Raw genomic sequence first — 15665 nt, forward strand, 5'->3', positions numbered from 1 at the left:
TAACAACCAATGAACTAGAGGATTCTGCCCTACAGGTGTGGGATGTTAAACAGGTCCCAGACAAAGGTACAACATCTCTATGGACAACAGAGCTGTATTAGGTCAGTTTCCAAGACTGGACCAGACCATTCCAGTACTTGATACACAGCATAAAATTCCTCCTGCCTTATACCTTGTCTTTGGCCAGAGGTTAGGGCCTACTCACAAGGTGAAGCAATGGGTACTGAAGGACAGCTACTGCCTTCAGTATAAAGTCTGTAAAAGGATCAGTAACTCTAGCACTGGGCTCAGCATAGGGAACAAAGGGATCAATTAGCTTGACTCTCTGGAACAAAATGAGGACCTCATCACAGTCTTATACAGGTAGTGCCCAAGTTACCAACAAAATATGTTCTGTAGGTTTGTTCTTAAGTTGAATGTGTATGTAAGCCAGAACAGGTAATTTTTTAAAGTGTAACTCCAGCCAAATTTGTATATACTAGCTTAGGTACCCTTCAAAGTCCAGGTTATTTGAAAAGGGCCTTGTTTGTTTGTGGATGCTAGATAATGTCAGTTTAATCATACGTTATGCTATTTCTTAGAAAAAAACTCAGTCTTTGTTTTTTTTTTATGAATGCTCCCATTAGAAAATGCATAAGGATGTGTGTGAACTACAATTCCCAAAAAATCTTGGGTCAAAACTCCCCCAGCATTGGTGGGATTCAGAATTCTCTTAGATTGCAGGTGAACTATACATCCCAGGACCTACAACTCCTATAAATTATGTTGAATTCTCCCCAAACTTCTCCAGTATGTTCAGTTGCTGATCAGTTCCTCTGTTCGCTGTGTGCCATAGGAAAGGGTTAAGAGAGAGGCAGTGGGTGGAGCCATGCAAATGAAAAGAGAAAGGGACACTGGGATGTGCTCGCTGTAACCTGCAATGTCCTGGGAGGAAGTGACTTGGTGGCTCCACAGCACTGAGAACTATAGTCTGCTTGTGGAGGCCAGAGGCTGTCTGTGTTAGCAGACACCCGTGCTACACACACATACACACAGATTTTCAGTTTTATTATGTATATAGATTAGCTTTGGATAACCTATGGAAGAGTGAACACCTCTGTATGTTTCACCTCTCTTTCTGTCCCTGTGATAACTGGATTTTGAAAATGTGGCTTGCTGTGGAAACAAGGATTGGTGAGAAAGCTTCAGTGGAGACACTATTTCCCCATGATAACTCTTTCAGGAGTGAATTTCTCTTCCAAAGGTAGATTTCTCTCACTTCCTGTTGTCTCGCCCCCCGTTCTTAACTATGAGTCATTTCTAAGTCGGGGACTGACTGTATGTTGTTTCTGAGACCCTTTGCCTACAATTTCCTATGGGTCCTATCACATGACACATGGTCCCAGTTGTTAGTAACCCATAGTCAACCATAGACAAAGAGTCTCAGAAACGGAGTAGAAAACAAAGAACTGAAATCGTGTTTTTTCCCTCAGCACCCTGTATGCAAACCCTCAGCTGTGCTTGTGACATCTCTCTTTTTTTGGGGGGGGGTATTTTGAGGCAATTTCTGCTGACCTTGGGGTTCTTCTATATGGAGAGAGTCACCATTATACTTGCAGTAGTTGCTAGGGATAGGCTATCAACTAATTGATGTTTTCCTTTTCTAGTTCTCTTGTCTCTTCCCCCCTTCCTTTTTAAAAATATTGAAACTGCACAATTCCACAGTTTCTTCACACTGAGATAATAATATATTTCTAAAATCATAGCAAAGTTAGAAAAGGTGTGCTAATTGGCTGCTTGGTGTAAAAAACTTCAAAACTGTGAACAGGTCTGAATAATCCCGGATCTGATCACATGGTCTGCAGTCCCTCCCACAACATAGAGTTAAGGAAAACTGCATAGCAATAAACACATATACAATACAGTAAACAATCAGAATTACATACATAACAAATAAATAGTACAGTAGAGTCTCGCTTATTCAACATAAACGGGCCGGCAGAACGTTGGATAAGTGAAAATGTTAGATAATAAGGAGGGATTACGAAAAAGCCTATTAAATGCCAAATTACGTTATGGTTTAACAAATTAAGCACAAACACATCATCCTTTACAACAAATCAACAGAAAAAAACAGTTCAATACACGATAACATTATGCAGTAATTACTGTATTTATTAATTTAGCACCAAAACATCGCAATGTATTGGAAACATTGATTACAAAAACATTGAAAAGGCAGACTGCGCTGGATAATACAGGACGTTGGATAAGCGAAGGTTGGGCAAGCAAGACTCTACTGTATAGGAGGCTTGTAGAAGGTTGCTATTTCCAACACCAGGGAGGTGATAAGGATAACTTTTTATCACCTCCCTGGCATTTGGGCATGTTTACATTGGCCACTCAGGAAATAACTTGGTTTACTCACTGGAAAATTAGTGCGTACATTTAAGCATGTTTATAGGAGATAGTGGGATCAAGAGGAAACAGTAAGACATTATACCTGTGCCCAGATACAACTACACACCAGCAGAGGATTGCACCCCATGCGGATGGGGTTAAATGTGGAAAGGTCCTCAAAGTTCTCTGATTCTGCTTCAAAATGTATTATAACGAACTAATATTTAGGTATAATTAATTATTATTTCCTCTCTTTTTAGCCATTTTTTTCTTTTAGCCCCATAAATTTTTCCCATGGAACTTCGTTCATTCACTACACCTGACTGTGATGTTTTCTCTCCCTTTCAGGATTTCTTTTACAAGGAAGTTGGCAAAGATGGGGTTTATGCACCACTCCAGGTATTTCACCCAAGTATGATATACAGCAAAGGCACTGAACAGCTTTTTAAAAAATGCTATCCAATTCCTATTAAAAAAAAAGATGCTGGACACAAATCTCAATGGCATAATGTTTGAACTTCAGATGTTATGAACCTCTTAGAAGTGACTGTTGTTTAAAAAAAACCCACCAGTACATACCTGTATGAATTCCCCCACCCACCTCTGACTGTATACCTGTCTTCCTTATAAGGAAAACAAGGAAGTAAGATAAAGAACTGTATTACATTCCATAACCATGCGGGCTACTTTATGCACAGCCTGCCGACTGTGCATACCTATCAAGGTGTACTTTTTTTTTGTTTCGTTGTTATTCATGTAGTGTTTTGTTAACTTGGGAAGTTTTGTCTACAAACTTTGTGGGCACAAATCCTTAAAATGCATACAAGGAAGAATCTGTGACTTCTGAAAGTGCCGGTATTGATCGTCTTACACTGGACATAATTTTTGATATGTTTTGTATGTGCAGCCAGAACTGAAAGCGAATGGGGATTGAATTGTTTTACCTCCTTTTCCTATTTCTTCAAAGAAATGAGAATGTACAAGGTAAGACTCTTTGATGATGAGTTCAGTTTTGAATATAATGATATTCTGCTCTTAACTTAAAAAAAATTAAGAGCCTTATAGCTGTATCTTTCTACCTGGTGGTTATGTGTGTGTGTTTTACCTGAGTGCAGAATGTTTAACCCTTGTGAGTACATTGGAGAGGAATATGGAAAAGTAGCCACAGGCTGTTTACCTTTCTAAATACGTAGTGTGAGAATTTCTGCCATATATGTTTATTTATGATTTTAAGTTACAAAAATATCTGGGAAAGGATAAGACTGCTTCCATTTGTTCATGTAATATCTATAGCAGGGAGCTCATGACATGGTTTTCCTGGAATGAGTTACTCCAAGGAATAAGGTTAATCATTAGCACAAATATTTCAACAAATTCTTACTTTATGCCAATTAATGCCTTGAGGAAAGCTGGAAATTAATTTCTCTTGGAGGTATCGTTTATTAATAAAAGCTATTTTCACTGCACTTTTGATAATTGTTTTCCATTTTCTGAGACCTTTGAATAGATGGGTGGAACTGTCTTCACACAATTACAATCTTCTGGGAAGTTGGGACATAACCCAGAAGAATAATTTGTACCTGGAATAATTAAACAATGCACTAATCTGTTGTACTTTCTTGATCTGAAATTCAGGAAACTGTGATCCAGGGAGTGCGGGGAACTGTGAAGACTGTTTGCTTTCCGGACCACACTGCGGCTGGTGTTTTCAAGAGGTAAAATGAATACTCTCAAACAATCTAAAGTCAAGGAAATACCTGAAGTCATCATGACAAGGGTCTGCCCATATTCTGAGCCTCTCTTGCAATTCAAATCCTGCCTTGAGGAATGCAATTAGGAGCCCAGATCAAAAGATTTATTTCATCACCTTAGGCGCTGAGCGCACCCAGCACAATATTTCACATACACACACACAGCTGGTCACTCGCTTTTACAAGCAGGTTGTTTGAATGGAGTTCTATTTTAAAAAAATACTACTAGTCATGGCATGAAATGCTATTGTCTGAGAAATGTGACTTGAAAGCCCCTTTGAGAATTATAAAAAAATCAGTTGTAAGCAGCACCATCATAACTATAATAGCTACATTATACATATATATTTAGTTTAAAATAAATTAATACATTTATCTATAAATATTCACATGGAGCTGAAGGTGATTAACAACACTTATTAAAACCATTAAACAAATAAAATCATAACCCGAAGAATATATATATATATATATATATACACACACACACACACACACACACACACACACACACACACACACACATATCAAGAAAATCATCAGCAAAGCCAACAGAAAACCAAATGTAGCACTTACTTATATTCTAAAACAATAACTACTACAACCGAATAATATTTTGCATGGATAAATCAAGCATTTTGATAATATTTGAAATATTTTCCAAAAGCTTTCCTTTTGTTATTGTATTGGAAAGGGTTTGAAGGGAAAATATATTATAACAGAAACAGAGAAGTAGCTAAGTGATATGAAGCAAAGAATAGACAGGTAGGGTGGTCTAGCCAAGGGTAAGGGGCAAAGAAGTAGCCTGTGGAAGCCGCTTGATACAAAAATATTGCCTAATGAAGAAGGGCAATCTTTTGGCAAGATTTTTATGCCAATTAGTAATATGTTCTATTGATTTTATGATCAGTTTATTTTTGTAATGTGCTGTTTTTATGTGAACTGATATTGTCTAATTTGTTGATATGATTTTTACTTGCATGTTATGTGTATATGGCACCTGTATGTGCTTCTGTAAGCCACCCCGAGTCCTTTTTGAGAGATGGTGGCGGGGTATAAATAAATAAATTATTATTATTATTATTATTATTATTATTATTATTATTTATTATTATTTCCTTCCTAAACCAGATGTATTGGACTACAATTCCCATTATCCCTGTTGTAATCCAACCTGGATGCAGGGGTGGAGAAGGCTGACCTACATCAAGTCTCTCTTTCCTGAGCATGCCCTATACAGCCTGCATGTTTTCTCATGTTTCTCATCAGTTAAGGAAGTTAGAAAACTATGGCACAATTCGGGCAAACATTTTTAAGGCCATTTTCTTTTATGAAAATATGCTTAACTCCCCTACACTGTAATAAAAGGGAACTGAACGTGTTTAACGGTGACTGAGCATCGCTGAATATTCTTTTCTTTTGAAGTGAAAGTTGAGTTTGTGACGAATATAAATATTATGCCAGATTCTGGGTTCTGTGCATGCTCAGAATTGCAGAAAATTGGTACCTTTGCTTTTGACTGACAGTTTCTAAGTAACTGCACCAGGCATTGTTTTCACAACATATATAGTAGTTAGGAAAAACAGTCTGTGAAACTGACGTATCTTCAAAAGTTACCAAGGAAGAAATTATGGTCTACTGCGAGTGCTACATTGCTTTGATTTTCTTGGTAAATCCCCAAGCTTGACAGATTTCCTCTTAGTGGAATTCCAGTATTTGTATTGAAAACATCCTCTTTGGAAACCTGAGAAAGAACCAGAAACATATTGATAAAACAAAGGTGTGGGAGAAACCAATTCACCGTCAGTTCTTTAATCTTATCGAGACTCTCAAATAATTTATGCCCTGCCAGCCAAATACAGATCCTTCTTGTGTGCCCCACTAGTCTCAACCAAGTCCACTTAGTTTCCATGAAACCTCCTCCCACAAGAAAACCCAAAACAACATGTAAGGAGGCACACAGTTGCTTTGTGATGTTGTTTTAAGAAGCCAATCTTCACCTTTTACCTTCAAAACTCTACAATCACATGGAAGTTGTAATACTAATTTGATTCCCAATGTGATTTCAACTTTATTGATTTATTCATTTCCATACACTTATGTAATACAATGGGGAAAATCCATGCTTGATAGTTATGGCATTTTCAAATTCTCAGCAAATAAGTACACCATCAAAATTTTTTTTCCATGTCAGGAGTGACTTGAGAAACTGCAGGCCACTTCTCGTGTAAGAGAATTGGCTGTCTGCAAGGACGTTGCCCAGGGGACACCCGCATGTTTGATCCTTATGGGAGGCTTCTGTCATTTCCTCAAACCAGGAGCCTTCAGGTCAGCAATGCAACCATCAAGTCAGCAGTCCTGTTGGCACAAGGGTTTAACCGATTGCACTACCTGGGGCTCCTACCATCAAGGTCAAACAGAAGGAAGAGCTTCATCCTAGGCCTGTATTCCCCATGTTGCCATTTTCTAGAAGTATTGGCCTTTAAGGTCCACCCTGCTAGTTGGCAAAGATGCTACTTATAGCCTAATGAAGTGGTTCAGAAACTTTGGCTCTCCAGATGTATTGGACTTCAGCTCCCAGAATTCCTGACTGTTAGCTAACCTGGATGGAGTTTCTGGGACCTGAAGTCCAAAACCCTTGGAGGATCAAAATTTGGGAACCATTGACCTGACATATTGGAGGTAACATGTTGAAATAATGGATATGCTTTGATGCAGTCAGAGACCATATCCACAGAACAAACCTATGGCTGCTTACTCATAGGTAAACCCCACTAGTGTCTATGGGGCACACAGCATGTCTATACAAGATTGTAGCTTTAATCAGACTGTAGGGAGCTTCTCAAATCATTATCATGAGGCATTCCACATATTGCAAATGGAGTTTCTACACCCTTAATCACCATATTTTTTCCTCCAAGCCTGACTTTGTGTGTGTATGCGTGTGTGCATGCATGTATGCATGTTTAATATCTAGCCTGAGGAAACGTTTTGTCAACAATTTGTAAATTGAAATTGAACCAATGAAGGCATTATGCTTTCTTCTCCTTACATTTCCTTGGATTTTGTTTCCTGATAAGAAAAGCTGAGTCTAAGCATCTTAAAATATGGGTTTACATGACTATATACTAATTTATTTATTTTTAGAGTCAGTATATTTACTGTGTTTTGCCAGAGATAATCATACATTTCTGTCTTCAAGCTTTTAAAGCAGTAGGTAGGTGAGAGAGTGTGTTTGTGTGACTGTCTGGTATCTGTTATGAATGTTTGAGTGCTAAATTAAAAAAAAAAACAGTAAATCAGTATCTCATTTTATCTGTTACAGAAAAGTTATATTTGGATTGCAGCTCCCAGAATCTCCCAGGAGAATTCAAGCTGTATTTAAAAAGAGGCATGTTTCCTACAACTTCTTCACATGGGGCAAAAATGCCTCATTTTGCCCTCTTCATGAGTGGCTTTGACAGGGCCTGCCGTGCGCCATCACACAACGCACAACAGGCCCGCAAACTTTCCTCCCAAAGGTGCTTAGCCCTCCACTACGGGGAGGAAAGTGTCGTGTGGGTAGCTCCATTGCACTTTTGGCTCCAAGTGCCCATATGATGGTGGAAAGGGTGCCAACACACCCTTTCTCATCCTCCATGTGTGATAAGGCATGCGGTGAAAGTCAGCAAAACAGAACGGCCCAGCTGGGCTATGTGACAAGGTCCCTAGCCTAATAAAAATGTAGTTTTAGTGCAAAATGGTAACTTCTCCAAGTCTGGTAGCAACATTTGTTTTGAGTGGAAGTGACCATCCAAAGAGCAGTGGTTCTCAACCTGGGGGCCCCAGATGTTTTTGGCCTCCAACCTCCAGAAATCCCATCCAGTTTACCAGGTGTTTACCTTGATGGCATAGTGGATTAAAGCCTCGTGACTTGAAGGTTGGGTTGCTGACCTGAAAGCTGCCAGGTTCGAATCCCACCCGGGGAGAGTGCGGATGAGCTCCCTCTATCAGCTCCAGCTCCATGCGGGGACATGAGAGAAGCCTCCCACAAGGATGGTAAAAACATCAAAACTTCCGGGCGTCCCCTTGCAGACAGCCAATTCTCTCACTCCAGAAGCGATTCAAGTTGCTCCTGACATGGGGGGGGGGGACAGCTCTTAGGATTTCTGGGTGTTGAAGGCCAAAAACTTCTGGGGACCCCAAGTTGAGAATCACTGATCCAGACTAAAAAGATTTTGTTTCTTTTTTTTCCAGATTTGTTTAGGAGAATATTTTCTGTGAGCTTCCAATATGATCAGACACTTTTTACAATCCGCTCCTCGGATCAGTTTATTTTAACCTGGAAAGGAACAAAATCTGGGATTTTTCAGGGTCTGTCCAGACTGATTGAAATTTCCAAACTTTTGTTCCAGTTCTTTCTTATTTTATATTGGATTAAATAAAATGACTTAGAGAGTTGTTATACAATGTTTTTGATCATACTGGAAACTGGGAGAAAATGTTTAAGAAGTGGATGGCTCCTCTAAACAAAGTCGGAAAGAACAGAAACAAAATCTGGAGCTTGGTGATCTTTTTAATCAGTCTGGATGCAAGTGGGAATGTGAGGAATATTATTCTTGATTTAATAAATTATATTCCCTTAGGAAAGGTTTAGAAAGCTTTGGAGAGCCTATAGTGTTAATACTCTTAATGTGATTGATCAAAAATGAGTTGATGTTTCCAATGCAAAGGCAAATCTTCTTTTTCAATATTATTATCTATGCTTGGTTAGTTCTTTAATTATTCTGTATAAGAAACATCCTATTATTATTATTATTATTATTATTATTATTATTATTATTATTATCATCATCATCATTATTTATTCATTTCTATTCCTCTTTTCTCCCATGAGTGGGACTCAAAGCTGCGTACAAAATATAAAACTCATACAAATACATCCTCATGGAGTTTCATACATTCAGTGGAGGAAGTTCACATTAAATTAACTTTATTTTCTTTCTTTTTTTAAAGCCTAACTCAAATATAGCAGTCATAGAGACTAATCCAAACAAGGATTTTCAGTAGATGTAAGAGCTCAGAGTTGAACTATAATGATTCATTCAGCATCAAAAGGAACAAGAGCTACAAACCACTATTTAGTATCTGATAACCAAGATCTGTGTTAATTAATGCTAAGCAATGTCTCCTTTTCATATTTTTTAAATTATATCAAGTATTCAGATTTAAAATGAAGTTTGCTTCTTCCACAAGCTTATGTTTAGAACAATTCCTCTTGAGATATCTTTATTCCACATGAGAAAGGTTACTTCCGAATTATTCCTTTTTGTGATTGTCAATAAAAGGCTTGTCATCAGTGAGGTGTCCTGGGCTATGTTACTAAAAATCCACAGAGACACCCATTTTCACATAATTGCACTCACACATATCATAATTCCAAATGATTTCAATTATAATTTGTAAAATTCCCACAAAAAACCTGAATTTTGCCCAGTTTTCTCTCTATCTCACATTAAGTTTTCTAGTTTTCTAGTTTAACCATATATAATCCACTGTATTTCAAAAATATAATTGAAAATTAAGAGTAAAAAAGTAGAAAAGGGGGGAGAGCATTTATACTATAGGTTGAGTATTATTTACTCATAATTTCAAAACCTAGTTTAGTCTAAAATCCAGATTGTCCACATGGGTGGCTGAGATAGTAGCATCTTTGCTTTCTGATGGTTCAGTGTACACAAACTTTGTTTCATGCACAATTTTTTAAATTGTATACATTAATTTCAGGCTGTATATGAGATAACAATGAATTTTGTGTTTAGACTTGGGTCTCATATCTGAGATATGTCAGTTTGGATATAGATGTGCAAAGACACATATTCCAAAAACCAAAAACCAAAATACTTTTGGTGTTAAGCATTTTGGATAAGGAAAATCAAACTGTATTGGGTCATGGTTTAGGCATAAACTTAAATATAAGAAGATATTATGTATCAGAAAAAAGCACACTTCGTATCAGCATCTGTAAAACACAAATTAGTTTATGGATAAAGCCATAAGAGTTTCTGACAACTGAAAGAAAGGGAATGTTTGCCTTCAAGTATGAGTCTCTGAGCTACATCGAGAGCATCTTATAATTCTACTTAAGCACTCTAATTCAGAAGTAGTAATTTTCCTGTTTACTCAGATACTAATGGGGTCCCCTGTCCTCAAACAAAGGTGAAATATAGATCAAGTCAATATGTAGAACAAATAATAAATAATGATTTATTACTAATCCATAATCCTATTATTTTAGCTACTATCTTGCAATATGTTTAATAGAACAAAGCAGTTTCCAAAAATGTTTTAAAACGAAGACATTTCCAGCATACAATAGTCAGTGTTTCAAAAGCAATATTAAAAAGGAAAATATTACATCTGAAGGGTGTTTTTTTAAAACCTAATTTTTTCTTGAAGCATAATATTTTCAGATTGCTTCTCTTCTCGGTCTGTTGTAAAAGTAAGAATGCTAATTACACCAATTGTAACTATGTGTCAGGGTTTCATAAGAAACATTTTGTAAAATAATTGCAAAACTAACCCTCCAGTAAACTTGAATTATTGAACATAGTACAATGCTATATAGAGTAAATAATGACACACTGAAATTGGAGGCAGGGCAGATTTTGAAAATGAGGTGTGCATCATTATCAAGGGATGAGGCCGACGGTCAACAAATTTGTTATGCAATATATATCACATTATATAATTTTGATCATATTGCTAGATTACAGTTCTTTCTGTGCTGATCAACAAAGTAATGATGAAAACTTTCAATTTGTGGTCCAATGTCATCTAAAAGGACACATACTTTCTCTTGTTGTGTACCTTTAAGTCATTTCTGACTTATAGCAACACCAAGGTGAACCTCTTATGGTATTATTTTTAGGAGGTTTGTTCAGAAGGTGTTTGCTAGTGCCTTCCTTACGGAGCCCCCAGATGGCGTAGTGGACTAAGTGACTTGAAGGTTGGGTTGCTGACCTGAAAGCTGCCAGGTTCGAATCCCACCTGGGAAGAGTGTGGATGAGCTCCCTCTATCAGCTCCAGCTCCATGCGAGGACATGAGAGAAGCCTCCCACAAGGATGGTAAAAACATCAAAACATCCGGGCGTCCCCTGGGCAACGTCCTTGCAGACGGCCAGTTCTCTCACTCCAGAAGCAACTCCGGTTGCTCCTGACACAAAAAAAAAGTGCCTTCCTTAAGGCCAAGAGAGTGTGACTTGCCAAAGGTTACCCATTGGGTTTTCATGACCAAACATAATTAACTGTGGTCTCCAGAGCCCTAATTGAATGTTCAAACTATTATTCTATACAGGCTCACACTTTGTTCTGACAACAGTATGCAGAATAAGCAATGCTTGTATTATTATATCCCATATATCAGTATAGGATATGTGCAATGTTTTTGTTGTGTTGATTCATCTGTTCAACAAATATAAATCCTCACTGTTGAAAGATAATGTATGGGTTATAAGTACATAATTTTTGCACATTTAATAATTTCAGAATGTTTCATATTTGCACTCTTTTCCTGTATACCCATACCATAATACAACTCATAAAAAGGACTATTATTCTTACAACCAATCTGTTGTTCCTAAATGACAATACTTTATATTGTGCAGAAATTATATTCTATTCTTCTACTCTTTTGTTGTAGAATTTCACTGACCTGTCTAACATTTATAAAAGATGCGACACTCCTGACAAGCTGATTGCAAAAGGATGCCCATCAAATTTGATTGAATTCCCTGTTTCTAAAGTAGTAATCGAAAAAAATAAGTTCCTGAGTGAAGGTCCACAAAAAAACAACTCAGACGTTACACAGATTTCTCCTCAAAAGCTAACTGTTTTTCTGAGACCAGGTGGGTTTTGTTAATATCTTTTGATTGTTCATATTGCACATTAGGAATTTTGGCTGGAATTCACCTGGGCAATTATAAATAGGGAATCATCATAGTGGTAGAGTCAAAGAAAAGACATGGGGATCAGTGGGTTAAACCGCTTAGCTGCTGAACTTGCTGACTGGAAGGTTGGCAGTTTGAATCAACGTGACAGGGTGAGCTCCCATCGTTAGCCCCAGCTCCTGCCAACCTAGCAGTTTGAAACATGCAAATGTGGGTAGATCAATAGGTACTGCCTCGGCAGGAAGGTAACAGCGCTCTATGTAGTCATGCCAGCCACATTACCTAGGAAGTGTCTACGGACAAAGCAGGCTTTTCGGCTTAGAAATTGAGATGAGCAGCACCCCTCAGAGCTGGAAGGGATAGCCTTTTACCTTTATCTGTGTTACAGTTGTTTCTAGACATTGAATGTTTGCTTTTGTGTTTGTGTATGCTGGAATCCTCCCTGAGCCCTCTCAGGGAGATAGGATGAAATATAAATAATATATTATTATTATTATTATTATTATTATTATTATTATTATTATTATTATTATTATTAGGAGACTTTAAAGAAGAATGGAGAATAGTGATGGAATATATGAGGGGAAAAATGGGAACAGAATTTTACCCTAGATGTTGTTTTATAATATCAGTTATAAAGTATTTCAATGAAACCTTTTTTTTAAAAGTGTAACTATAGGTTATGCATCCATTAATGGATTCTAGCCATCAATTGTGTCGTATACTAAAACCATAGTCCTATGTCCTATAATTTGATGCACAGCACCACTTCTTTTTAAAAATATATAAGTTTGCTGCAATTGCCAGGCAATGCTATGTTTGCTAGATTATTATAGACTGACTGTTCTCTTAAAATAAATTAATTTTGTAATTATTTTAAAGCAGATTTCATGTTGGTGACACACTTTTTAGACATGCATTATTTCACGACCAGTAATTCAGTTTTATTAGCAAACCGGAGGTTAAACCAACCCCGTATAAGAGAAACTGACACATATATAAATTGTCATAACAAAATGTATGGGAACACAACATACTTATGGAAATCTTTAATTTATATTTTTAAACATATATGATTAATTTCACATAGACTCAAATGTTTCTCATTACATTCATGTGAAACACCTACACACTGTAGCTGACACACCTATATGTTGTGACACAGAGTTTGGAAAACTCTGCTTTAAAGTTTGCATTTATTTGTTAACTTCGTAAACTTTTCAAAGTACTCTAATACTCTAAAGGCTAGTAAAATTGCTATGGACCACCTTGTTCCAAAAACCTCAAAAACAATACTTTGTACCACCAAGAATAAACAGATGCAGTCAATATTACATTTTCCCTTTCACTCTGCAACCACAGCTGTGCTAATTTGTTTTCCATTTCCCCTGGGGCTTTGCAAGGAAATGAAGAAACAATACAGATCAATGTGCGTCAGACTGAAGATTATCCGGTCGACCTCTACTATCTCATGGATCTTTCGGCTTCTATGAACGATGACCTGAAAAACATAAAGGTACTGGGTTCTACCCTATCAAAAGAAATGTCTAAACTAACAAGCAACTTCCAGCTGGGTTTTGGGTCATTCGTAGAAAAACCAGTTTCACCATTCATCAATACTCTAGCAGAAGACATACAGAATCCTTGCCGGTAAGTAGCAAAAGCTCCAACGGGTTTCAGATTTTCTTTTTTTCAGCTCTCCTTTAAACATTTCATATACCATATATACTCGAGTATAAGCTGACCTGAATATAAGCCGAGGCACCTAATTTTACCACAAAAACCTGGGAAAACTTATTGACTTGAGTATAAAATGAGGGTGGGAAATGCAGCAGCTACTGGTAAATTTCAAAAATAAAAATAGATACCATTAAAATTACATTAATTGAGGCATAATTGGGTTAAATGTTTTTGAATATTTACATAAAACTGTAATTTAAGATAAAAATAAGACCGACCAACTCTAATTACCTATATCTCTGAGTATAAGCCGACCCAAATATAAGCTGATCTGAATATAAACTGGCCAGGACCCCACTCGAGTATAAGCTGAGGGGGGCGTTTTCAGCCTTAAGAAAGGGCTGAAAATTCAACTTATACTCGAGTATATACGGTAAGTGGAATTTTCTACACTAACTCCATCTGACAGATTTGGGGTTTTCTCTTTGTTTTTTATTGTCCTAAGAGTCTCATGGGAACACTTAAATCGAGGTTTTGTGGTAACAGCAGGAATGGCTGTGTCTCCCACCAAGCTCTCTCTCTCTTTTTCTCTACTAGAGGAGATCCCTCTTTTCTTCTGGTACTGATGCAGAAGTGCTCCTCAAATGCTCCTTCTTTCTAGGATGTTTTGACCACCTGATGAGGGAGTGGATCCTAAATCAACTCTGCTCTTGTTTTTCTCCATGACAGATCCCAAGAGAGCCATCTTTCTGTTACCTTCACCTTCTCTGATGGGAGGGTCTCAGAAAGCCACATGGGACAATCTAAAGGGTTCTCCATCCACTTTAGTAACATTGTTATTGTGTGTCTTCAAGTTATGTCTTCTGACTTATGGCAACTCTAAAGGAAATCTGTCATGGATTTTCTTCACAAAATTTATTCAGAGAAAGTTTGCTCATACATTCCTTAGAGGCGAAGACAGCATGACCTGCACTAGGTCATATGGAGGGTTTCCATAGCTGAACTCTGATCTCCCAGAAGCCTAGATCAACTCCCAAACTACTATACCAGAACTTTCCAAATATTTCCTGTTAGTGGCACACTTTTTAGAAATTATTCGTTCTGTGACATACAACCTCATCAAAAAAGCCCATGGATTTGCCCTACATCGGGGCAAATCCATGGGCTCTTGGTGGTGGGTGTAGAGAAGCCACTACTCCACACCCCACATCACCCACCTTACCTTGCCCCTGATCCCATGGGGGGAACCGTTGCTGCCCGGCTTCTCCCATTGCTAGGAAGGCAACACAGAAAGGCTCCTGTGTTGTCATGGTGGCGGCGAGTGCTGCTTCCTCTCTCTTTTCGACACGGAGCCTGACCAGATATGCCTATGTATCATGTGAAGGACACCGTGCCGAAAATAGAGGAGAATCAGCATACGATGGGCAAATCAGCCCATCTGATGAGGTAATAGTAATCCAGTTTTACTAGCAAATCAGAAGTTAAACCAACTCCTTATAAGAGATAAAGACATCTACATCAATTGTAATAACAAAATGTGATTACACCACATATCTCATATAAATCTTATATAATAGGATTGATTGCTTATTTCACATAGGCTCAGAAGTTTCTCATGCTACACAACTACGCACTGCAGCCAACACTAATGTGTCATGACACACAGTTTGGCTAGCTGTGCACCATTCTGTGTTGCCTCTTAATTTAGATTTTCACAAATGAAAGCTGGAACTTGCAACATGCAACATCAGACTGTGGTCAAGATGGCAAATGTTATTAATGTGGAGTGGCACAAAAGCTGCAGCAGTTTTCTTTTGCCTGAACTTATCAGGAAGGGAAGAATTTTGCCCCCTCTTTTTCCTGATAGGTTTGTGCTCAGTAGCAATTGAAGGCATTGTGGAGCATCTGTTGATCATATTTCAGTACC

General features: G+C 37.7%; 1 protein-coding gene across 2 annotated transcripts in view; it reads left to right on the forward strand.

Moving 5' to 3' along the window:
• itgb6 (integrin subunit beta 6) overlaps window positions 1–15665 on the forward strand; it is an 86609-nt gene that overhangs the window by 36056 nt on the left and 34888 nt on the right. For both annotated transcript variants that reach the window (XM_062965323.1, XM_008119141.3), the window contains 5 exons: window positions 2728–2778; window positions 3287–3363; window positions 4015–4094; window positions 11812–12016; window positions 13462–13708. In XM_062965323.1, the coding sequence (XP_062821393.1) occupies window positions 3303–3363; window positions 4015–4094; window positions 11812–12016; window positions 13462–13708 (593 nt within the window). In that variant the 5' untranslated portion in view covers window positions 2728–2778; window positions 3287–3302. The remainder of the gene's footprint in view (window positions 1–2727; window positions 2779–3286; window positions 3364–4014; window positions 4095–11811; window positions 12017–13461; window positions 13709–15665) is intronic.

Source organism: Anolis carolinensis, chromosome 1 (assembly GCF_035594765.1).
Source record: "Anolis carolinensis isolate JA03-04 chromosome 1, rAnoCar3.1.pri, whole genome shotgun sequence".
In the NCBI taxonomy this organism is placed as follows: Eukaryota; Metazoa; Chordata; class Lepidosauria; order Squamata; family Dactyloidae; genus Anolis; species Anolis carolinensis.